Source organism: Equus asinus, chromosome 8 (genome assembly GCF_041296235.1).
Source record: "Equus asinus isolate D_3611 breed Donkey chromosome 8, EquAss-T2T_v2, whole genome shotgun sequence".
Classification (NCBI taxonomy): domain Eukaryota; kingdom Metazoa; phylum Chordata; class Mammalia; order Perissodactyla; family Equidae; genus Equus; species Equus asinus.
The window spans coordinates 28,600,581-28,624,497 of record NC_091797.1 but is presented as its reverse complement, the minus strand read 5'-3'; the positions used below and the strand labels follow the sequence as shown (position 1 = coordinate 28,624,497).

Below are 23,917 nucleotides of genomic sequence, written 5' to 3'. Positions count from 1 at the left end.
TCATTTAAATCCTCTCAGCAAGCCTGTGATATTGGAATTATTACTCTCCCTATTTACAGATGACAAAACTGAGGCTTATGGTGAGGTAGTGTTCATCCCAGTATCCCACTGGTAGTACATGGCAGAGAGAGGGCTCGAAGTCATGATCTGGGACACAGAGAATGTCCAGGATGATCACCCAGAGAACAATGAGATAGAATTTTGGAAACTGGACCTTCCTAAATAATCTAGGACTCATGGTTGCTGTACTTGATACCTTGGTAGAAAAAAGAACAGTCACTTTAGAGCCAAAATTTGTACTACCAGATACAATTTTGGCCAAGGAACTTAACCATTCTGAGCCTCAGTTTCCATCTCCACAAAATGGGTACAATAATCCTTGCATAGAATTGCTGGGGAGTACTGAATCGAAACCCAGCATTTTTCCTAAACCTTGAAAACACCAAACTCCCTCCTGCCTCAAGGCCTTTGCATGTGCTATTTCCAATGCCTCAAACCCTAAGCCCCCAGATGTTCATGTACTGGTTTGTTCTCGTCATCTAGGTCTCAGTTCAAACAGAACTTTCTCTAGAGCAGCTTTCCCTGACTACCCAGCCCATCCCATTATTCTCAATTGCATCACTGTTTTATTTTCTTTGCACTTATCATGATCTGAAATTATCTTGCTAATTTATTTGTTTTGTTTGTTTATGCCCTATCCCCCTGCCCAACTGCCAAGGATATAAGTTTCTTAAATGCTGGGACCTCTGTGGGGTTCAATGACCCATGCCTGGTGCTCAGAGCAGCACTTGGCAAACATCAGAACCTGCTAAACATTTATGAATGAATGAATGCTTGCACTTTGGAAACAGCATTATATTTAAGTGTCTGACCCTCCCACAGGCTTCCCTGAGCCAAAAGGCAGTAAATGTGGGTTAATGGGGGCTCAAGAGTGCTTTGGGCCTGGCCCACGCCCAGCCCTGAAGCTCCCAGGCTGCAGGGAGCCATGGGGCTGCTCCGGCTTCCGGCTGCTCCAGGATAAAGGTCAACCCTTTTGCTGGAACATGGGGTTCTGCACCATCTGGGCCTGCCTGCCTCTGGCCTCAGCATCCTGAGCTCCACGTCCACACCAGTCCAAACAACTCAGAGTGCCTGCCAGAGAACATGGGGCTGCTTCACGCCTGTGTGTCTTTATAGATGCTGTTCCTTCTATCTGGAACACCCTGCACCCTTGCTCTGCCTGGCTAGCTCCCCACAGACTTGAAGACCCACCTCCTCGGAGTCCTCCCTGACCCCTCTAGCCACACCCAGTCCTCAACTTTCTGGGGCATTATAATGATCTGTTGAGGGCAACAACCAGCTTTTGTGTTCCCAGGTTGAAGCACAATGCCTGGTGCACACAGGAGGTGCTTAATAGATGCTCTGGCACAGCTTTTGGACTTTGAGTCCCCAGGCTTTAACACAATTCCTGCGGCACACAGTAGGTGCTCATTAAGTGCCCACAGAATGCACGAACCTGAGCAATCTGACACTGGCAGAAGCTGGAGGCGAGGTGAGGAGTAGGGATGGGGGTAGGAAGGGAAGATGCTGCTCAGAAACAAGGGGTCGTCAGAGGGAAGAAGGCAGAGGGGACCTTAGGAAACTTCCCAGAAGACTGGACATACAAAAAGCAAAAATAAGAAGTAAACACAGACGGACGGAGGCATATACACAGGGCTCTCAGTGAGGAAGGACAGAGAAAGAGAGAAGGAAGGATAGAAGAGGAAGAATAAACGGGACTCGGAAGGGACAAAATGTACCCATGAGAGCCGCAGAGGACAGGAAGCCAGAGACCAGGACAGGCCAACTAATACAGGATGTCTGGTGCCCTTGCTTCAGTCCCTGGGGTAGATAAGGGTAGCATGGGCCTCGTGGTGCTGTGGTCTGTTCCTGGGGTGACAGGGCTGGGTGAAATCGCATGTCACCAGGTTTGGGGACATCTTGGGAAATTCTTTCTCTCTTAGCTCAGGAGAAGCCCTGTATTATGAAACAAAGCAACCCAGATATCACGGTCTCAAACCTGGTTTCTTAAAGCTCAACCCTTTTGCTGGAATGGGGGCTCTGCACCATCTGGGCCTGCAACTGAGCTCCTCTTGCCTCAGTTTTCCCATCAGGAAAGTGGGTGTTACTCTCCTTACTTTAGAGGAACATTACGATCATACTGTGTCAGGGCGTGTAAATGAAATAAACACAGTCTGATACAAATGCCAGGGACTGATATAACGGTGGTCATTTCTCCCAAAGCCCTGCCATGAGTGGGTTCTAGGAGAGGCCATGGCACCATGTCACTGGGTGCCACAGGCGGACCTGAGTTCAGAGCCCTGGAACTCAGGCTCATTCCCTGGTTTTTGGATCCCAGTGCCAGATCAATACAACAAGGCAAAGTTTATTTCCAGGTGAGGGGGTGAGCGGCACAGGCATGCCAGCCGGCCAAGAGACACCTGAGGCTGCCCACAGCCAGCAGGCCTGACCATCCAACTCCACCACTGAGCATCCTCTGGATTTCAGCCTGTCAAAAGGGCTGCGAATGGTTTTCTGGCTGTCAGATTATACCTCAAGGCATGCCTGACCTCTAAGGAGCCAGAGTTCCTGGAACCATTTGAAGGCAGAAGGGAATAAGACTCTGAGGCTTGAGTGATGGAGGATTTACGATTTAGGCCCCTGATCTAAGCAAGCCAGTAGACCCTTTAGAGTGTCGGCTTTGACATCAGACAGACCTGAGTGTGAATCCCAGCTCTGTCACTTCTCTGAGCCTCAGTTTCCTTAACTGTCAAAGAGGGCTAACCATAGTACCCACCTCCCAGAGTTGCTGCGACAAGTAAATGAACTTGAGCATATAAAGCCCTAAGCCCAAGGCTTGGTCCCTAGTGGGCAATCAATATTACCTATTATTGTGAATAATAATATCACATGCTCCTGGGGGAGGAAGGTCAGATCATAAATGGATCCATCTCTGAATATCTAGCCACTTTGAGGAGGTCACAACTCAGAAAATCATGAAGTCACCAAGTGTCAAATTCCCTTTTGCAGCCTCTATTAGGAACGTGTGACTCCTATCCCCCCCGCCCCCACCTCTGCTGTGTTCTCTGTGACTGATAGGGGACGATCACAGATTAGCAGGTCTGCCCGTTTTGGGGCGGGGTGGGCAACTTAAATAGAGCCTTCAGCTCACTTGTCCAGCTGGACTCAAGAATATTGCTGAAGTGCACAGGAAAACAAGGGTGGCAAGGAGTCAGGGATCAACCACAAATGCCTGGAGAACCTTGAGCCCCAGCTCAGAGAGTCCATGGCCTCAGAGGCAGTTTCAGGGCTGGGTGATGGGAGAGGGATATGGGACTGGGGACTTCACCCTTCTGAAATCCAACTTCTCTCCTCCAGGGCTTTCTCTGCACCCCACCCCCGACCTCCCACAGGAGTTTAGAGCCCAAGGACGGAGGGACTTGTGGGGGCGTGGGGGGGGGGGGCCAGGTGGGAGGTGGGCAGATGAGAGGAGTGACTGACAGCAGGATGCCGCGGCTGAAGAAGGGAGTATAAATATAAAGGAGCCAGTGTAGGACTGGACAGAGGCCATATGAAACACACGGTACATTCCGGCCCCAGTGTAACAAACTGTACCAGCCTTTTTGAGAGCTGGGAGCACTGAGGAGGGGAGGGAAGAGAGCAGAGGTTCCTTCGAGGTTGGCCCTGCCTCCTCCTCCCCCACTTCTCCCACAGCTCGGGCACCACTGGGAAAGTCCCGATGTCCTGATGTTCCTTTTGCAACCACAGGAAACCTACTATCCCAGCTCACACTCTGTACCCAGTGTTCTTTTCAGCAGCTCCAGACTGGGAGGGAGCAATGAGTGGGGGAGGGAGGGTGTCGCGGGGATGCAGGCAGCCATAGCAGCCCAGGTAACATCAAGGGAGGTGGCGATCACGGCTTGGACACTGACTCACAGTCACAGCCTGTAAGCACTGCAACGGAGGTACAGATGACGGCGAGATGTAGGGAAGGAAGTGCCTTGCCCAAGGTCACACAGCCAGTTGTTCACCCGGGTGGGACCAGAGTGCATCCAGAGCTGGGCAGTGCTGGGCAGCTCTCTTGGGTGTAGGGTGTAGGAGTGGCAGGCCAGGGAACAGGCAGTTCCCTGGGGACTGAGGGTGGGGAGCCCAGACCTAAGCCTGCCCCTATGCTCTGGTCGGCTCCAGGCAGGTCTAGCTTGGGCACCTCCCCTCCACTCCCCACAAACTTACCCTCCCCCCCACCTTAAACATTAGAGATAATGCATGCAAAGTGCCTAGCATGGAGACTGGTGTGTGGTGATGTCAACCAGGATGAGTCACCTCCACGCCTCCTCTTTCCTCCTCCATACACACAGCTCAAGGCCTAGAATCTCCTGGGATCCTTCTCCCTTATCACCACCTTCTTCCTTCTGCGTCCCTATAGCTCTTACACAGGTTCGGTACTCACCACCTGCTGGCTCGGGTTATTATTTAACCTCACATGCTGTGTTTGTCTCTTCAACTGGCCTGCAAACTGTCCAAGGGCAGGAAATCATTTCAATACACCCAGCATTTATTGAACATCAACTGCAGGGCCAAGCTGGGCCCAAGGGGGGATGAGCTGGAGTGATGGGAGAGGCCTCAGAGAAGCAGACTTTGTTTCTGCTTCAAGGACTTTCTAATCTGGTTAGAAGAACAGGATTGGTAAACAGATCTCTAGAATATGAGACAGGCCACACGCTGTACCATGAGAAAGGTAGGAACCCAGTGTGCGGGGCCTTCAGAGGGGAGAGGAATCAGATTTGGCTGGCCCTGTTCCAAGCAGGCTTTCTGAGCTGTTGCTTGGGAGATGGGTAGACACAGAGGATGGGCATTTCTGGCATGGGAAATGGCACAGCAAACTGTGGAAGTTAGAAGGAGGGAGAAGAAAGGACTTTAGGAATTGTGTCTTGAACTTTTTTATGGCATCCTTAGCAGGAGCAAACAGAGCCTTCCAAATGGTAGGTGCTCAGTATGTAAGTCCTTTGTCCCTTCCTTGGTTTAGAGATGATGGAACCTTTAGGACCAGCACTCAGGGACATCTTTTGGCAGAAAGATGGGTAAGGAGAAAACCCGGCTCTGAAGAAACCCGTGTTTGAAGCTGGCCAAAGGGAGGAGTCAGGCTCCAGTTTGGGGTCGTCTTCTCCCACCCTGCCATCCATTCCCACCCGCTAGTGTCTGGGCGCTTCCCACTCCTGGCGTCCTGCCAGGGGTTTCCCAAGCTATCCCAAAGGGCTGGGCTTGGTTTGCAAGCCCCTGGGAATCCCTGGAGTCTCCAGGCTGGTGTGAAGAACGGATCAGGGAGGCAGCCGAGGAACCGAAAGGCTCCTGGGCGATCGCTTGAATTGGCCCCTCTAACGGGCTTCCGTTGTCACGTGACTGCATCCCAGGTCTCCAGCTATCCTCCTCCAGACTGGACTGAGCGCTAGTGGGGCTTGGGTGGCAGCCTGGGTGGCTCCCTCTCCCTCATGGAGCTACCAACACCTGCGTCCCCCCCCCCCTTCCCAACTGTGCTACTCCAGACCCCACACACCTGGGGTTCCAAACCTGGGCTCACGTGGGGGATGGACAGATCTGCGTGCTCTAACGCTGGCGGCCGGGCAGGGCAGCGGGGCCCAGCCGGCCGGGGCGCGCGTCCCTGGGGTTGCGCTCCGGTCCCCGGCTGTGCCTGGTGCCTGCGCCCGGCCCCGGCCCCGGCGCGCGTTCGCAGGGCTGCGGCGGCGGGGAGGCTGCGCGCCGAGCGCAAGCCGCGAGCACAAACAGGGCGAGGAGGCTGGTGTGAGCGCCTGGGCCTGGTGCCAGCGCGCCGGGGCTGGAACACAATGTCCCGAGCGGGCGGGCGAGCGGGGAGCGAGAACAGCCTGACTCAGCAGCTGGGTAAGTGGGTGTGCTCGCTCACCAGATCAACCGCTCTTGCAGCCTGCGGTCAGCGACGACCCGACTCTCAGAGGCTCCCTCGAGCGGGGAGGGGCGAGCGCAGGGCCGGCTCCTCGGCTCCCGCCCCTGCCTGCCGCTCGGGACCTCCACGTGGCTGGTTTGCGCATCCCTCTGCTTTCTCGCCCCTCCATTAAAGCGTCTCACAGCCCCCAGGCTGAGCGGAGCAGGCTCTGCCCAGCTGGGAGGGGCACTCTCCTCGCCCCAGCCGGCAGGTGTGGCCGGGCATACAGCTGCTTGTGTGCATGTCCCATTTTCCCCAAACCCCACCGCTTGGGAGGCCTCGGGAGGTTTGGGGCGGGGGATGTAACTCTTAGTTGCCGATGAAGGTAGAAATTTGTTCTAGGGTGTTGGGGAGCAGAGGAAGAGGATGCTGGGAGACATGGGATATAGGGCAAGAAGAGTGCCCCCATTTCTGTCCTCAGCTGACCCGGAGTTCAGAGTGTCTTCCTGTCCCCTCCCCTCAAAACCACTAGGCCCCTGAAGATTTCCTCAGAGGGAGGGAGAAGCAGGTGGGGAGGTCCTCTGAAGCCTGAGACCCTGCTTTTCTGCCTTACCCACCCTCCCACCCAAAACCACAACAAAGACCCGGGAATCCTGCCACCCAGCCACAAAGCTTCTCCTTCCTCCTCTGCGCCTGCTGTCCCCTATGGTCTGGTTGGGGCCATTGTGAGGATGACAGCCCCAGGGTGGAGCTCAGATGGCAGACCAGAGCAGGACTCTTCCTGGGGGCGGGGACCTGACCCACGCCCCAGCCTCCTGGGGTGTCTACAAGGTGTCCCAGGGGACACGCTGTGCCTGGAGTGTGCCAGGGCAGGCAGGGAGGGGCTCCGTCCTCTGCTGAGTTCCAGGAAAGGCCCTGGCAGTCAGCGCAGGCCTGGGCTCCAGGCCTTCAAGGGTGGGGCTGGGGGAGGGACCCCAGGCTGCTGAAGAGCCTTACCTGGGCCTCTTGCCCCGGGGCCCTTCTGATGGCATCTCTGGCACCCTCTGTAGCCAAAGGTGGGGAGATGGATGCCAGCACAGGCCTGGGCCATGGACCACCTTCCCACACATACAGCATACTTTCCACACGTGTGCTTACCCAGCCAACACTCACCGAATCTCCCAGTCAGGAGGTGCCTTCGCTGTTGTCGGTTCCAGCCTTCTACCTGACGTATGAAGTCTCTCCATGGTGTCCCACGTCAGTGATTGTTCTGAAGCTGTTTGCACACCTATAGTGACAGGGACACTCTCTCGCAAGGCAGCCCGCTGCCCTTCTGGACTTCCCTATCTCCAAGTCCAGTCACCTACAGGACACCTGCCCTCACATGGCCTAGAAGTGACTGAACTCATCCTCATGTCCCTCATACTAGCTCCTCCCTATTGCCCACCGTGACTCTCCCAACCCCCAAACTCGCCATGAAAGTGGATTAATTTTTAACTATTTTCTCTCCTTCACCATCCTATATCTGATCTATTACCAGATTCTTCCTTTTGCTGCTTTTATTACAAGATGTACTGTTGGTTATTTTTCTCATTCACCCCTTCCTCTCCAACCCCAAAGATTCCACCTCGGGCCCAAAATCCCACAGCGGCTGCCACACTGTCCTTTCTGCCCGAGGTTTTTCCTTCCTCCTACACACCCTGCTGGAATAATCTTTCTCAGACAGTTTACTGTGTATGTTATCAACTTCAGACTCGTCAGCCAGGCACACTGGGTACCCCAGCGGCTAATGTGTGTGTCCCATATGAAGAGACTGGGACTCATTCATGGTGTGCCCAGACCACAGAGTCCAGCACAGGGCCTGCTGCACAGCACGAGGGCAGCAGACACTTCTCAAGTGGTTGTGCTCCTTTCTCATCTTTCCAGTTCTCTTTCCTGACTTGGTCTCCCCATTCCCATCAAGCCTGTTGGCTTCCTGCTGCTCACTCAGGCCCTTTTGTTTTAAGGAGCCACTATTCTTTATTCCCCAAAATCTTCAGAGTGGGGTGGGGAAGGGAGAAGCTGATATCCAAGTTAACAGCGGGGGTTTGTGCCAAATACCAACTGCAGAGACCTTGAGTGCAGAGTGAATGAGTGCAGCTGCCTGCCGGGAGCCTCTGCTCTAGGAGGAAACAGAAAACCACTGAGGAGGGTGGAAGGCAGAAAGGGGGATATGTGCAACCGGTGGCTTTGGGGTTTATAGAGGGATCTTCTTGCCACTGGAGATTCCAGCCTGCCTAGCTCTGGGACCCTGGTCTGATGCCCTTAGATTGTTCCCTTCCTTGGCGTCACATCTCACACACACACTCAGTGATGCTGGCCCCATCACCACCTCATAACCCAGCACAAAATCCACCTCCTGCAGGAGGCTCTGATCATCTCCATCCGACTTGGGTCATTTTGTCATCAACTTCCCCCTGAGCCTTATGAGCTGTCTTCAGTCTTTTCTCTATTTTATTGCTTAGCTGTATCCTCTAGTATTTTCAACCTGCCAGATTATAAGCTCCTCCCTGGCAGGGACAGTCTCTTATTTATTGATTTAATATCATCGATTTATTTTGAAAAGGAAGCATGAGATCAGGCCCTTGGACTTTGGAAGCCACAGAGACCTGGGTCTGGAACCTTGCTCCAACACTTCACTGTTTGGCCTTGGGCAAGTCTCTTAACCTCTCTGAGACAGCTTCTTCATCTGTAAAAGGTGCTAGTGATACTGCCCTTGCAGAAGGCGAGGCGAAGGTTACAGAAAATACAAAGTGCCAGGAAAATGCCTGTAGCAGAGCCAGCAGATGATAGCTGTCTTCCTTCCCTGCCCCACTGGAGCCTTCCCTGAACTGGCAGACAAGGTTCCTTAACTAGCCCCCATACCGGGACACTTTTCAGCGTGAAAAGGGACACTATTAATAATGACACCGGTTCCACAGACGTAACCCGGGATGCCTGGCCACCCTTCCTCACAATAACTGGTGAGAGCAGGGTTCGGATCCAGCGCCTCTGTAACCCACTGCCTAAGCATGGCGCCAAGCACAGTTCAAGCTCAATAAACGTTTGTTGAATGAACCAGCGAACAGAACCTGTCCTTCCTTCAGTTTCTTGGAGCATCAACTCCAAGTGAAGGAGCAAAGATTGAAAAGCCCGCCCCCGCCGCTTCCCCACCCCGACTCGGGTCCCCAAGCCTCGGGCTGACTCCTTTCTCTAAGGTCTCCCCTTCTCCAGCCCGCCTCCCCGCCCCCGGCTGCCTTGGAAACAGTGACGTATTCTTGAGGGGCGTGACCTCTCTCCATCCTCTTCTGGAGCTCGGGGCCCCTTCTAATTCCGACCAGGGAGGATGAGGTGGGGGTCGGCCCCCTACCACCCTTCTCCACCGCCTGGCATGAAGCTAACTACGCCCACCTGGCCACTCCCTTCGGGCGCGTGGCTCGCTCGTGTGTGGGCAGCCCACCCCCAGCCCACCCCGCACCAGTCAACTGGCGGGGTCCGGAGAACGATGGCCTCCTTCCCTGCGATCCCTCTCCAGCCCGTCACCCCCAGCACGCCAGTGGATCCCGAGAACGCGGGCGGGCGCTCAGCCCAGGCCCGCCCCTCCCCGGGCAGCCCTCGGGCTGGCTCCGCGTCCTGGGAGGTGGGCGGAAGGGTGGGACCCCAGGGGCACCCGGGCGCCCCGGAGCGCGGGAGGGAAGGAGTTAAACAAGGTGCCGGCGCCGGGCGCGGCGGGAGTGGGGGAGGGGAGCGAAGGGAAAGTGAGAGCGGGGGCGGGGGGGCGGGGGGACTGGAGCGAAAGAACATCCTGTGCCCGCCGCCGGATGCGCGCGGGGGGAGGAGGTAGTCCGGGGAGGGAGGGCAAGATGGGGGGAGGCCCCGGGCGGGGAAAGGCGCTGCCTCCGCCCCCCACCCGGTCCTCCTCCCCTGGGGGCGCCGCCCCCTCCGCTCCCAGTGCCTTCCCCGCCTTTCTCCCAGTCCCCACGCTTTCGGCTGAGTAACGAGCTGCCGAGAGGCCCCCGAATCTAGTTCCTGGGCCAGGGTAAGCGCTTGCTGGGGAGGGGACGGTCCCGGGGAGTGTAGGATCCACGGCAAGGCACAGGCGGCACCCCCAGCCTTTCATCTCCCCGCTTTCTGCGGGGAGAAGCTCGCACGTGGTGAGCGTCCCCAGTGCACCGTGAGTCCCAACACGCGTTCTCTCGTTCAGTCCCGACGGCAGCACTTCCCGGTAGTAGGTTAGGTATTAATAGACCCGTATTCCGGAGGGAGAAACTGAGACTCAGATCATGGAATTTGCCCAAACCCAAGCCGGTCGGACTCCAACGGGCTTTTCATTAGAGTCCGGAGTAGGCTCATTTCCGCCTAGTTTGTCCTATGCACACAAGCGCTGGGCCCCTCCAGGGTCACCCTCGGAAGGCCTAGCTCTGTGGCTTGCACGGTAGGCCCCCCATAGCGTGTTAGGCTCCTTTAATTAGTCCTGGTAAAAAGAATGAGGAGGTAGTCCTAGGGTTTCACAGGTGGGAAGGTGGTTTTTAGGAACAAAGTGGCTCAGGGGAATGGGCTGGGGGATAGTGCTGCTGCTTTAGGCATTTGTGAGGTCTTCAAAGCCGGCTCAAGAGTTCTTCAAGCCAGTTTAATGGGTTGCAGGAGTTGAGGCTGATGAGGCTGAAGAAGACCAGGGTGGGAGGGATAGAGGGTGAGTGGGAGGGGCCGAATAATGTGCTTTTCTGCCTCATCAGGGCCCACCATCTGTGTGCTCACTGCCTTCCCACACCCAACGTTTTTTGTCCAGGTGAAACCTGCTTCTAATAGTAATTATTATTATAGTCAGCATTTGGTGAGCTCCATGTGCTGGGCACTGTTGCAAATGCTTAATCTTCACAACCCATGAGGTAGGTATTATTATCATTCCCATTTTACAGGTGGGGAAAATGAGGCACAAAGAGACCACAAAGCAGAGTCGGTGGCTGAACTGGTTTTGAACCCTGGCAGCCTGGCTAGAGCCCACACTCTCATTTACTAAATTACAGCCAACACCATGGTTACGCGGATGGCAGAGAGGTATGCACTGGGGCAGCTCGGGTCCTCTTGCGTTGGTGAGGGCAGGTAAGAAACCTGGGCCTGGCTGTGTGTATATGAAATCTCAGACTTCTCTAGCGAATGGTTCCAGATTTGGATTTGACAGAAAAAAACAATAAAAGCCAAGTTCCCACAAAGAGTTGTAGCTTTTAATTTAAGCTCCCTAAGAACATTTAAGACACAACTGCCATCTATTATCACTATCGTTTCATGAAAGCAAGTACATTTTAATTCTCAAAATAAGAAAGACATCATCAAAATCAAAAGCAGTCCTTCCCAAGAAGGGACCGTCCTTGACCTTACACCAACAAATAGACATTCCTTTGTCTTTATTTTTGGGTTGTGCTCTGGGCTAGTAAACATATACTGGGGATGCCTCTGTCACTAATCCCTCTGAATCGTTTGCGGGCAGAACCAACAGAAATGGGTGCAGGTATAGCAGGAAGGAGTTCTTTGGAGGCCTTTTTGAAGGACCAGTGAGTACCACATCTGCTTAGGATGTGAGGCCAGTCACTCTGGGTCCCACCCCAGAGAAGCGCGGGGACCTCGTTCTGAAGGATCTATCCTCAGATCCACCAGGGTAGCCCTGGAACCTAAAACAGTCCCCTCAAGCAGCCATTTCCTGCCCAGAGTTCACGGCACGTGATAGGTGGTCCCATGGCAATGGGGAGGCCTTCTGGGGCCTCTGTCACTCCTTCTTGCAGGGAGTCTCTGTAGTCACCCACCTTGGGGCTGGATAGAGTGCTAGAAATGACCCTTGAGGAGGGTCAAGGATGGAAGAGAGGAATGGAAGAGACTGGCGGCGTAGGAGTGTGTCACCTGCAGACGGGATGTGAAGGGTGAAGGCTCTGAATGCATAGGCCTGACTGGCTGCAGCATCTCTGGGATGCTGTCTCCCTATTTCTTCACCTCCCTCGAGCCTAGGTGCAGCCCAAGACCCAGAGCCTTCTAACAGGAGCTCAAAGCCAGGCAGGTGAAGCCCTGTTTTGGTACAATCACGCTCAGTGCTGCCTCAGGGCCTGAGCCTAGCTTGGGGCTTGTCATTTCCCTCTTCTGTACCAGAAGGTGAGGCCAGAGGGTGTGGGAACATTGTGAAGAATGGGGAGAAGGAGGGAAGGGTCTTGCCTGTTCCATCCTAGTGGTCGAGATCAAGGCCTCCCAAGCTGGACTCTCATCCCGCTCATCCTGCTGGGGGGTGACATTTTCTGACTCTGGAGAAGCCCTCAAGCCTCATGTGCTCTGTGTGTGTGTGTCGGGGGGTGGGGGGGGGTACTCCCAGATTTAGGCCCCCATCGTTTAAAGGTGCCGACCTACCCAAATTTTAATCCTGGAGTTTTAGAATGGTAAATCTGGATACCCTCGGGTTATAAATGCAGAAACTGAGACCCAGGCCAGGGCAGTTCCTTCCTCTTCCAGTGTCACAGTGGTTAAATGGGCCTGGAGCCCCTGTATCCAGACTCTCTGTCACTGTTATGCCCCCACGTCCTTAAAGGATGACAGAAGTAATGACTTGAGCACCTACTAATTGCAGGACTGTGCTGGATGTTGGAGATGCAAAGATGCCCTTAAGAGCTTCTGGTCAGACAGGTAAATACACACTTCAGGGGAACATGCAGATGCTGGAAGGTCTTTGCCTCATGACTCTGTGCAAAACTTTATAAGGTGCAGCCCTCTGATGGAAGGGGGCCCCTGCCTACAGAAACACCCTGATGCCCAGCAGAGGGTCTATGGGGAAGAGAGCAAAGATGGGAGGGCCAGGCAAGTCAGGGAGCAGGGCTGCCAGTGGGCACACCCCAAACCCCCCTTCCAGAAACTTCCAAAGGCCCCAGCCCGGAAATTGGGCCTCTGCTGCCCTCTAATGGAAGAAAGGAAGCTCTGGAGACGCCTGCTTGGGCCCCACCAACCTGGCTCCCCTAAAGAAAAGGGGACATCAAAGACCTTCCTGCCCCCAGATTTTTATTCCCTTAGAGTCTTGAGCTTCATTTCCTATAGCCTCCAAAGCTGAACCTTCTCTCCTTCCAACCTCCTCTGGCTGCCCTGTTGCCCAACCTCCACCCTCCCCCCCAGTTTCCCCAGTTTCCTTTGTTGCTCGGGTTCCAATTCTGGTACTCTGGTTCCTGGCCCTGCTAGAGTTCTGGTTCCGGAAGGCCCTTGCCAGGTGCCTCGGGCCTTGCTCCCACCTGGGCGCAAGGCGGTGCTGAAGACATGGGCATGAGCACCCCCCTGTGCCTGGGGCAGCTGGACATCCGCAAAAGTATAGTGGGCCTGGCCATGGGTGCCGGGGCCATCTACCTGCTCTACAAGGCCATCAAGGCCGGCATAAAATGCCAGCCACCCCTCTGCAGCAACTCGCCCATCTGCATCGCCCGTGAGTGTTCGGGCCCTGGGGAGAGGGCTCTGCCCCAGGAGGCACCTGCTCTCGAGGCCTCCAGTGTGGGAGGGCCCACAGGTGACTCCTCCTAGTTCCTCTCTCCTTCCTTTTTCTCCTCTCCATCTTCCTCACACCCACCCTAGAGATGCTAGCTCAGGGCCCCTGGGTAGTGGATGACACTCAAGTGGATCCTCAGGACTCATTTGGTAGGTCTTCAAATCCCACATTCATTCTAGATCCCAGGATGTGACTCCTTGGAAGCGTGGCATCTGCAGTTCTCCCAAGGGAAAATTGGAGGACCTGCATGCCCAGAGCCTCCACTAGTCCATGTGACAACTTTGTGCAAAGTAGAAAAAGGCACTCTTTCTGCAAGACTTTTTATTGCCATCTGCTGGAATATCATTGCTATATACTGATTACGATGAAATATTACATATTACTTCATAACCAGAAAATTGTTGTAGTAAATATACAAAACTATGACGTTTATGATATAAACAACATAGCATTAGATCTGGTGCCCTTGTGCAGCACACACCCTGTTCAGCTGTCCATGGTGGTCCTGCATATAGCCAGAAGGCTTCTCTTTAGAAAAGGCAAGGCAGCCTTGTCCCCAGATCCCTCTCCCCTGCTTCCCAACCCCATTCTTTCATCACTTCTGAGTCCACAGCCTGAGCTGGGCTGGGGTGGCTGTCTAGGCCTGGCAATCGAACGAGAACGGCACGGGCGGGACTCAGGTGAGCTCCGGAGGCTCCTCAACTCTTTGGAGTGCAAACAGGATGAGTACGCCAAGAGCATGATCCTGCACAGTATCACGCGCTGTGTGTACTTGCTGGAGGCCGAGGTGAGGGAAGGGAAGTAGGAGGTCCCTCCCAGCCAGTCTGGCCCCTGACTGGCCAGACTGTGTCCTGGGACCTGTCTTCCTGGCTGATGGTGGGAGGGGTTGTGCTGAGGGGTTTTGGGGACATAGGGGGAGGGAGTTGGTGGGCCCAGGACACCCGCTTCTCCTGCCTCTTCCATCTCTCCCGGCATACTCTAGGCCTCTGCTTGTACTACTGATGACATCGTGTTGGTGGGCTCCATGCTGGATGACAAGGACAACAGTGTCAAAATCCAAGCTCTGAACACACTTAAAGCTTTCTCTGGCATCAGAAAATTCAGGCTCAAAATCCAGGTGAGCCCAGGGGCAAGTTGGGGGATGGAGCACACAGGGTGTCTATCATCCAAGGGTCCCTTAATGGACATAGGATAAGTGGTCATGTTCCAGAAGTTTGCGTGGGTCTGAGTTTGTAACCCAGAGATATATTTTTCCTTGGAAATAAGTTGGAAAGTGGTGGTCAGATTCCCAGCAGGGTAATAAAAACCTTTGAATCTCAGGATGAAACAGAGCTAGGGCGCTAGGAGTATCTTTGAACCCCAAGCAACGGAAAGCCCCCCCTGAGGTTCTGACACTAGCCAATTCTCTGACACCTACTGGATAGCCTTCAATTCAATTCAATTCAATTCAATTCTGACACTACCTACCTAGAGTCAGTGCAGGTTCCACATGGTAAGGGCTCACAAGACTGCCCCCACTTCAGATGCCAGTTGCAAGTTCCAGTCCTTCTGACTGACCAACTGTACATTTGGAGGTCCCCACAACCCTCTCCTCAGGTTTAATAAATCACTAGAATGACTTGCAGAACTCAGGAAAATGGTTTACTTAACGTCTATCCATTTATTATAAAAGGTACTAGTGAGGAGCAGCCAAATGGAAGAGAGGCATGGTGCAAAGTACAGGGGAGGGGTGCAGAGCTTCCATGCCTTCTCTAGGGGTGCCACCCTCCTGGCACCTCCATGTGTTGACCAGCCTGGAAGTTCTCGGAACCCTGTAATTTAGGGGTATTTATGGAGGGTTCATTATGTAGACGTGATTGATTAATCATTGGCCATTGGTGATTGAGCTCAATCTCTAACCCCTCCCTTCTCCCCAGAGTCAGGGATGGGTTTGAAAGTTCCAATCCTCTCATCATGCCTTGGTCTTTCTGGCCACCAGCCCCACTGGAAACTATCAAGGATCAAGAGTCATCTCATTAGCATAAACTCAGGGGTATGGAAAGGGGCTCATTGTGAATAATAAAGACACTTCTATCAGGAAACTGGAAGGATTTTAGGAGCCCTGTGTCTGGAACCAGGGACAAAGACCAGATATGTTGTCATACCACACCCCCCTTGCTGTGTAGGCTAGGCCACTGATGCCTTCACTACCACCATGTAGAGAAAACATAAGCCACTACATGTCAGTTCCCCCAGCTTCCTGCTGTCACGCCCCCAGTCTTACCTGTTTCCACATCCATCCTTTCCTGCTAGTGCCATGAAATGATGGTCTGTGGTCAATGTTAGTCTCCTCCTGAACCCCATCCCCTTCCTTGAGGGCCTGTCTGTCTGCCCCTCTCCTTTCCATTACTATTCAACATGCTCTGTTCCCTCCCATCTTAAAAAGCAAAACCTCTTCCTTGACCTCCGACTCTCTCTTTGGTCTATCTCCCCCAAATTAAATAACTATTTAAAACTTACAAACATTGTATATGTGTACAGTAGAAAGAATAACAATAAAACCATGCATAAGCAGAACCCAGGCTGAGAAATAGAACGTGACCAATAGGTTAGATGCCCCCAAAAGCACCTCCCCAATCACACCCTTCACCCTGCGCCCCCAGAGGCAATCATTTCCCCACATTTTCTTGCTCAATTCCTTGGTTTTCTTTGTAGTTTTACCATATACACATATATCATCTTATATTCTAGAATGGTAAGGCAGATGATAAAGGAATAGGTAAAATATAGTTTGGAATGTTTTTAAGCTTCATGTATCTGGAAGTGTGTAGTTTGTATTCTGTGGTTTGCCTTTTTCTCCCCGACATTGAAAGAGTCATCCTTATTAATGTGGATAGCTCTGTTTCCTGCTTTTCCACTGCTGTCGGGTATCCTAGTTCACGAATACCCTGCAATTTTATTTATCCACTTGCCCATGGGGAGGCATTTCCACGTTGTGCCTTGAGCATTCTTGTACACCTCTCCCTTGTGGGCATGGGAGACTTTCTCCAGGGTAAGCATGCAGGAGTGGAATGACTGGGTGAGAGGGTACTCCCATCTTTTCCAGAAGGATCGTATCAATTTTCACCCTCCACCAGCCCTGCCTAAGTGTTCCTGTTGCATCATTTCCTCCCCAACACTTGGTATTTTCACACTTTAACTCTTTTGCATCAAACTTTTTGGGAGAAGAAAGTCTTTAGCTCTCCACTTGCTGGCTGCCTCTACTTCATCCGTCAGCCCTCTCAGTTTCCCTAATACTGTGATTCTCAAGCGTATCGGAATTACTTGGAGAGTTGAGTAAAAGCAAAGATTTCGGGGCCCCACCCCCAGAGAGTCCAGTTCTACAAGGGAGCTGTTTTTTTCAAAAGCCCCCCAGGAGATTCTGGTGCAGGTGGCCTGGGTACCACTGTTCCTTCTTTCCCCAGGGCCTGTATCCAAGGACCTGAACTCTGTTCTCCTCTCTCCGGGTGAAAGCAGCCATTCCCTGGCCTCAGTTTCTTCTAGATGTGCTTTCCTGCATCTTTGTCTGCAGCCTGGGGCCTCCCTTGACCTCTAGAGCCATGGCCAGCTGTTCCTCTTACACAGCCTAGTGGCCATCTGACCCTAGACGTCCAAGATGGCCCTTGCCTCCATTCTCTAAGTCAGACCACCCCCTCCAGAGGGGTCTGATCCCATCAACCTCTGGACTCATCTTCCTCAAGGCTCTCAGAGTACGGGGCACCATCAGTCCCACCTCCTTGCCCCAACCCCAGCCATTTACACTGTATGTTTCATGCTCTCCCGCTCCCTGGCCCTTGCACCTGCTTCCCCCTCTGCCTGAAACCCCACCCCAAACTTGTTAACTCCTGCCTGTCCTTCAGGTCTTAGCAGGCAGCAAGGGGTGGAGGCAGAGAGGGCAGGGTACTGTTGGGAATGCTGTGGTCCTCACTCCAGGATTCCAGCCTCCCGTTTATGTGCCTCACAAAGGTACAGCTTGTGAGGTTCCCTGTCTTTAGTAATACCTCTCGGTCCAAGCATCTTGCATCTCAGAAGCCCAGATCCCTTTATTCATTCAACAAATGTATATGGAACGCTTACTTTGTGCCAAGGCACTGTGCTCATCATTGGAGAGACAGCAACCGAACAGGAAAGATCCCTGTCACAATGGAACTTATTTCTAGCAGGGCAAGGCAGGCAATACACAAGTAAAATATAAAGTGTTTCATGAGACAAGTGCTATAGAGAAAAATAAAATAAAGAAAGGGTAAGGAAGGCTGGTATGGGGTTGCAGTTCCAAAGGAGAAAATCTTTGGGACCTAGGGCTTGATGAAGAGTTCGTAGAAATGACACCAAAGGAATAATCTATAAAAGAAAGAAATTGATAAATTGAACTTCATCAAAATTGAAAACATTTGCTTTGTGAAAGGCCCTGTTGTTAAGAGGATGAAAAGAGAAGCTGCAGACTGGGAGAAAATATTTGCAAACCACACATCTGACAAAGGGCTCATATCTAGATTATGTAAAGAGCCCTCAAAACTCAATATTAAAAAAAAAATTATCCAATTAGAAAATGGGCAAAAGATATGGAGATATTTCACTGAAGAAGATAGATGAATTGCAAAGAAGCACCTGGAAAGTTGTTTAACGTCATTACTTATTAGAGAAATGCAAATTAAGACCACAATGAGGTATTACTATACACCTATTAGATTATTTAAACTCAAAATTAGTGACAATACGAAATGCTGGTGAAGATGTAGAGAAACTGGATCTCTCATATGTTGCTGGTGGAAATGTAAAATGGTACAGCAGCCACTCTGGAAAATAGTTTGGCCGTTTCTTAAGAAACTTGACTGTACATTTACTATACAAACCAGCAATTGCACTCCTGGGCATTTATCCTAGAGAAATGAAAACTCACATCTGCGCAAAAACCTGTACACAGTTTTTCATAACATCTTCATTTGTGGTAATCAAAAACTGGAAACAACCAAAATGTCTCTCCATAGATACGTGGTTAAACAAACTGATGATCCATACACTGGACACATTACCCAGTAACGAAGGGGAATGAATTGCTGATACACATGACTTGGATAGAGCTCAAGGGCATTATACTGAGTGGAAAAAAACCAATCTCAGAAGGTCACAAAACATAATTCCATTTATATAACTTTTTTTTTTCTGGGAAAGATTCGCCCTCAGCTGACATCTGTTGCCAATCTTCCTTTGTTTCTTTTTCCCTCTCCAAAAGCCCAGTATGTAGTTGTATATTCTAGTTGTCAGTCCTCCTCATTCTGTGTGAGCTGCCGCCAAAGCATGACTACTGACAGACAGGTCGTGTGGTTCCGTGCCCGGGAACCGAACCCAGGCCACCCAAGCAGAGTGCGCCGAGCTTTAACTGCTAGGCCGTCAGGGCTGGCTCTATGTAACATTCTTAACATGACAAAATTACAAATATGGAAAACAAATTAGTGGTGGCCAGCAGAGAGGGTTGGTTTTTTGTGAGGAGGGGTAAGTGTGACTACAAGGGGGTCCCACGAGGGAGATCTTTGAGGATGGGATGATTCTGATGGAATAATCTGCTGATCGCAGCGGTGGTTACGTGAATCTGCATATATGATAAAATGACGTAGAGCCACGTTGCACCAAGACCAGTTTCCTAGTTTTGGTATTGTATTATAGTTATGTCAGATGTAACTGTTGAAGGAAACTGGATGAAGAGCACAGGGGGCCTCTCTGTACTATTTTTTGCAACTTCCTGTGAATTTATAATTATTTGAAAATTAAAAGTGTAAAAATAAAAAGCATGTTACATGTGACAGTGCTATGGAGAAACATAAAGATGAGGGATAAAGAAGTCTGGGATGGGAGTGGTGTTGCAGTCTTAAAGAAGGGGGTGGTCGGAGAAGGCTCACTGAGAAGGTGAGATTAAAGCAAAGTCTTGAAGGCGGTAGGAGAGTGAGCTATGAATATCTGGAGGGAGGGCATTCTAGGTGGAGGGAATAGCCTGTGCAAAAATCCTGAGATAGGTGTATACGTGGCATGTTCAAGGAATAGCTAAGAGGCCATCGTGATGGGAACCATGGGAGCAAAGGGGAGAATAGAGGAGGTCAGAGAAATAATAGGCAGGGAGGGGCAGATTGTGTCCAACCTTGTAGGCCACTGCAAGGACTTTAGCTTTTACCGTGAATGAACTAGGGACTTTTGAGCAGAGAAGCGACATGTCTAACATGTCTGCTGTCCTGAAAATAGATCCAGGGGGGCGAGGATGGGAGCAGGGAGAGGAGGCTATTGCAGAGATCCTGGTGAGAGAGGGTGGTTTGGAACAGGGTGGCAGAAGGGAGATGGTGAGAAGTGGCTTGATTGCTGATAGATTTTGAGGGTAGAGCCAATGGGATTTTCTGAAGGATTGGAAAAGAGCTGTTAGAGAAAGAAGATAGTCAAGGAGGACCACGCATTACTGGCCTGAGTAACTGGATGGAAGGTGTAACCAACAGCTGGGACAGGAAGGCGGCGGAAGGAGCAGGTTTGGGGGCTGGGAGCATGTTAACTCTGAGAAGTCTATTAAGCATTCTGGGAAAGAAGTGGAAATGGTACCTGAATATATGAGTCTCGAGTTCAGGGAGAGATCTGGGCTGGAGACAGAAACCTGAAAGGCATCAGCATATGGGTAGTATTTAACACTGTGAGTCTGGATGGTCACTAAGGGACTGATGAAGATAGAAAAGAGGAGGTTGGCAGAAGAACCAGGAAAGAAATCTGTGAAAGAGAAGCCAAGTGAAGAAAGAATTTGAAAGAGGTGAGAGTGGTCAGCTAGGTCAAATAATGTTGAAAGTTTAAGTTGGAGGGAAGTGTCTGTCGGGTTTGGCTCAGGCATCATGGGTGAGGGCAGTGAGAGGGAAGGCAGAGGCTGGGGTGGTGTGGGAGATCCCTGTATGAAAGCAGACCCTCCTCCTCCCCTTCCCCCAGGAGCAGTCCATCAAGGTACTGGAACTGGTCTCCACCATCTGGGACTCAGAGCTGCACATTGCAGGCCTCAGACTCCTCAACAACCTCCCACTGCCCGACTTTGTGCATCCACAACTGCGACGGGTGATGCCTGCCTTGATGGATATCCTGCAGTCAGACTACATCCTGGCACAGGTGCCTGAGGACCACGGCCCAGGCCCTGCCCTCCTGACTAGCCCTGGCACAGCACCTAGAGGGAGGAGCAGTGATTTGTGTCTTCCCTGCTCAGGCCCAGACTCATCTGCCTTCTCATGCTTTATTCTTTCCTGTATTCAGGTGCAAGCTGTACGATTGCTGAGTTACCTAGCACAGAAGAACGACCTTCTCTATGATATTCTCAACTGCCAGGTGAGAAGGGAACTGAAGAGGGGCTGATGGATGCCAGCTCAGGTATTGGGGAAGGATGAATTGTGGATTCTCCAGACAGACTTAACCCTAAGAAGATCGTCTTGTTCCTCTCCCTGCCTCTGCACTACATACATTGAAAACCATACCCTCTTGCATTCTCCTGATAGAATCGGAATTTATTTTGTGGAAGGGGGATTCTCCTTTGAGGGGCTTTCTGAACTCTGAGAGTCAGGAACACAGGTGACAAAACAAAAGTTAATGCAGGTATTTTAATATTAGGAAAAAATTATAACAAAAACCATTATTAGGAATAGACAGTCACTACATGATTAATGGTTCAGAAAGATAAAGCAACTCTAAACTTATATGAACCTAATAACATAATCTCAATATATATGACAAAACCTGATAGAATTACAAGGAAAAAATTTTTCCTTTTTCAGTTTTATTGAGGTATAATTGACAGATAAAATTGTGAGATATTTAAAGTGTATGTTGTGGCGATTTGATATACGTATACATTTGTGAAAGGATCCCCACCATCTAGCTAATTACCATATCCATCACCTCACATATTTATCTTTTTGTGTGTGTGTATATGTGAGAACATTTAAATTTTACTCTCTTAGCAAATTCAATTACAATGTTAATTCAATTACAAATACAATGTTGTCAACTACCGTCACCATTAGATCCTCAGACCTTATTCATCTTATAGGTGAAAGTTTGTACCCTTTTACCAACCTCTCCCTATCCCCCCCGGCCCCCAGCCCCTGGCAAACACTTTTCTATTCTCTGTTTCTGTGAGTTTTGACTTTATTTATTTTTTTTTGAGTGTCCATATATACGTGATACCATGCAGTATTTGTCTTTCTCTGCCTTATCTCACTTAGCATAACGTCCTCAAGGTCCGTCCGTATTGTCACAAATGGCAGGATTTCCTTCTTTCTCACAACTGAATAATTATAAGGAAAAATTGACACACCTACCACCACAGTGGAAGATTCGGAAGGTTTTAACGACTCTTTCAGAAGTGAAGAGATAAAAACCTGAAACTAGTAAGGGTATACTTGCTGTGAATAATGCAAATAAGCTTGAGCCCTTAGACATACCCAGAACACTCTACAATTAGTAAATGCACATTCCTCTCAAGCGCACAAAATATTTATAAAAATTCACCACATGCTAAGCTTAAAGGTTTGTCTCAACAAATTTCCCAGAATCAATATTATTATCATATCTCGTATGTTCTGACCACAATGCAATCATGTTAGAGAATGAGATAAAGGAAAACTGAAAAATTCCTATACAGTTGAATCTGAAACTTAGGTATGTTGGGGAGTTGAGGCAGTTGGAAGATGAAAGAAGAATTTCAGAACTTGCCTTGGATTTCATTCCCATCCTCTCTCTATCCTCATCACAGGTGCGCTCCAACTTCCTGAACCTGTTCCAGTCCACACAGCCGGGGAGTCTGCTGTTCGAGTTACTGGTGTTTGCTGAGCGGCTGAGTGAGGGCCGGAATTCACCCCACTACCGGGCCGTGAAATGGCATTACAATGAACAGTCTCTGCATGAAGCTCTCTTTGGGGATGAGTCACGACTGGCAGACCGGCTGCTCGCCCTGGTCATCCACCCCGAGGAGGAGGTTCAGATTCAGGCCTGCAAGGTCATAGTCAGCCTGCAGTGCCCCCAGGACGTGAGAGTCCGGCCCTCCTGCCAGCCCAGCCATTCCTACTTTAATAACGGGGAATAAAATTAAAGAGAGCCAATAAATGAGTATGGGAGAGAAGCTTGAGGGGCAGTGTCTGTCCAGGGCCTTCCAGGGCTGAGTGGAGATTTCATCCAGCGTAACCTCTGCCCCAGAGCCTGACAAAGCATGGGCACGTCTCCCAAAACACATCCCCACTTCCCTGTTTGGGGGACGGGCTCCCTTCTCTTGCTGCTTTTCTAATTTGAACGTGGAGCCAATGCTTTTAGGGAGTTTCGGGGAGAAGATGCGTTTGGGGACTGAGGCCATAGATAATCAACAGGGGACAGTACAGCACTGGCCCACTCAGGATGGGCTAGGCAATGCCCCAGTGACACCCAACCTCCAAACCTCTGTGGCTTAAAAATGGCCAAGGTTATTTCTTATTCACACTACATGCCCATCACAGGTCAGCTGGGGGATAGAGGGGCAGGCGTCTGTCCCACCTCATCTCTCAGGGACCCAGGCTGAGGATGGCTTTCCGCTGTGTTCCTCCAACTCCTAGAGAAGGAAAAGGAAATGTGGCAGTGATCACTGGCTCTTAAAAGTTCCGCCAGAAATGATGCTCATCACTTCTGCTCACGTTTCACTGGCCAATGTGCATAGGGACGATCAGTCTTATGTGTGTCGAAGGAAGAACTGAAAATATTTGGTGATAGCCTTAATGACAGACGACTGCAGTCTTACTGGGGAACAGTGAGAGCTCTGGAATCAGACTTCCAGGTGTGAATTCCAGCTCTGTCACTTACCAGCTGTGTGACCTTGGAGAAGCCGTGTACCCTTTTTGAGCCTCAGTCCCCTCATCTATAAAATGAATATGATAATAATACTTATCTCATGAGGCTGTTGGGAGGATGATATGGGGATTAAGTGATTTAATGAATGTAAGGCATGGTGTTCTGCATGCAGAGGGTGTTCATCAAAGATTGGCTCTGATGAGCTATGAAATCAGCATTGAGAGAATGAACAGTTAGCACTGGAAAAGACCTTGGAGAGCATTGAGTCCCATGTGTCTCCAGTCTCTTTGGGTTACAGGCACTGGGGAATCCCAGAGCCCTCTAGAAGCACCCCAAAATGCCACTGGAACTTAGCTTGAGAAACCAGAGTGATTGTGTGAGTAATATAAAACTATAACCATTAAGTCTACAGAAACAAGAAGACTGTCAAACCAAATATGGCCACCCAGTTTCAGATTTTCCCATTCATGGCATTTCCCACTTATTCCTTCACTGTGTTATCTGTGAGCCCTTACTGGCAAACAAAGAGTGGTGGTTGCTAATGGTTTGGGAAAAAGTTAATGTTAAGGGAGAAACCCCTAAAATTGGAGCTCTTCACAGTCTGCTCCTGGTCCATTTAGGAGGCAGAACGTGTTGGCTCAGCTCTGGAACCCTGGTGT

General features: G+C 51.0%; 2 protein-coding genes across 9 annotated transcripts in view; one reads left to right on the top strand and one right to left on the bottom strand.

Moving 5' to 3' along the window:
• The window catches only part of FKBP5 (FKBP prolyl isomerase 5), a 119,157-nt gene extending 113,423 nt beyond the window's left edge, over positions 1-5,734 (bottom strand). The window contains exon 1 of one of the 2 annotated variants that reach the window (XM_014830853.3): positions 5,573-5,734. The gene's annotated coding sequence lies outside the window, so the exon portion shown is untranslated. The remainder of the gene's footprint in view (positions 1-5,572) is intronic. The other variant, XM_070515024.1, reaches the window with a different exon arrangement.
• Positions 4,644-23,343, top strand: ARMC12 (armadillo repeat containing 12). 7 transcript variants are annotated; one of them, XM_070515033.1, is made up of 9 exons: positions 4,644-4,756; positions 10,834-10,972; positions 12,522-12,577; positions 13,121-13,358; positions 14,060-14,205; positions 14,401-14,535; positions 20,388-20,561; positions 20,703-20,774; positions 22,198-23,343. In XM_070515033.1, the coding sequence occupies exons 4-9, from the start codon at positions 13,196-13,198 to the stop codon at positions 22,525-22,527; spliced, it is 1,020 nt and encodes a 339-aa protein (XP_070371134.1). In that variant the 5' UTR covers positions 4,644-4,756; positions 10,834-10,972; positions 12,522-12,577; positions 13,121-13,195; the 3' UTR covers positions 22,528-23,343. The 7 variants fall into 7 exon arrangements, with proteins under 7 accessions (XP_070371134.1, XP_070371136.1, XP_070371135.1 ...); XM_044776540.2 differs by lacking the exon at positions 4,644-4,756 and adding an exon at positions 9,827-9,953; XM_014830858.3 differs by lacking the exon at positions 4,644-4,756 and adding an exon at positions 9,827-9,953 and having other exon boundaries at positions 13,121-13,439.
• Positions 23,344-23,917: the final 574 nt, after the last annotated feature.

Bases quoted from the DNA above. Each gene is read 5' to 3' on its own strand.
- ARMC12 (XM_044776541.2), top strand. From the start codon at position 13,666: ATGCCCAGAGCCTCCACTAGTCCATGTGACAACTTTGTGCAAAGTAGA. The intron at 14,536-20,387 runs GTGAGCCCAGGG...CCCTTCCCCCAG, and splicing joins AATTCAGGCTCAAAATCCAG to GAGCAGTCCATCAAGGTACT. The intron at 20,562-20,702 runs GTGCCTGAGGAC...TCCTGTATTCAG, and splicing joins CAGACTACATCCTGGCACAG to GTGCAAGCTGTACGATTGCT.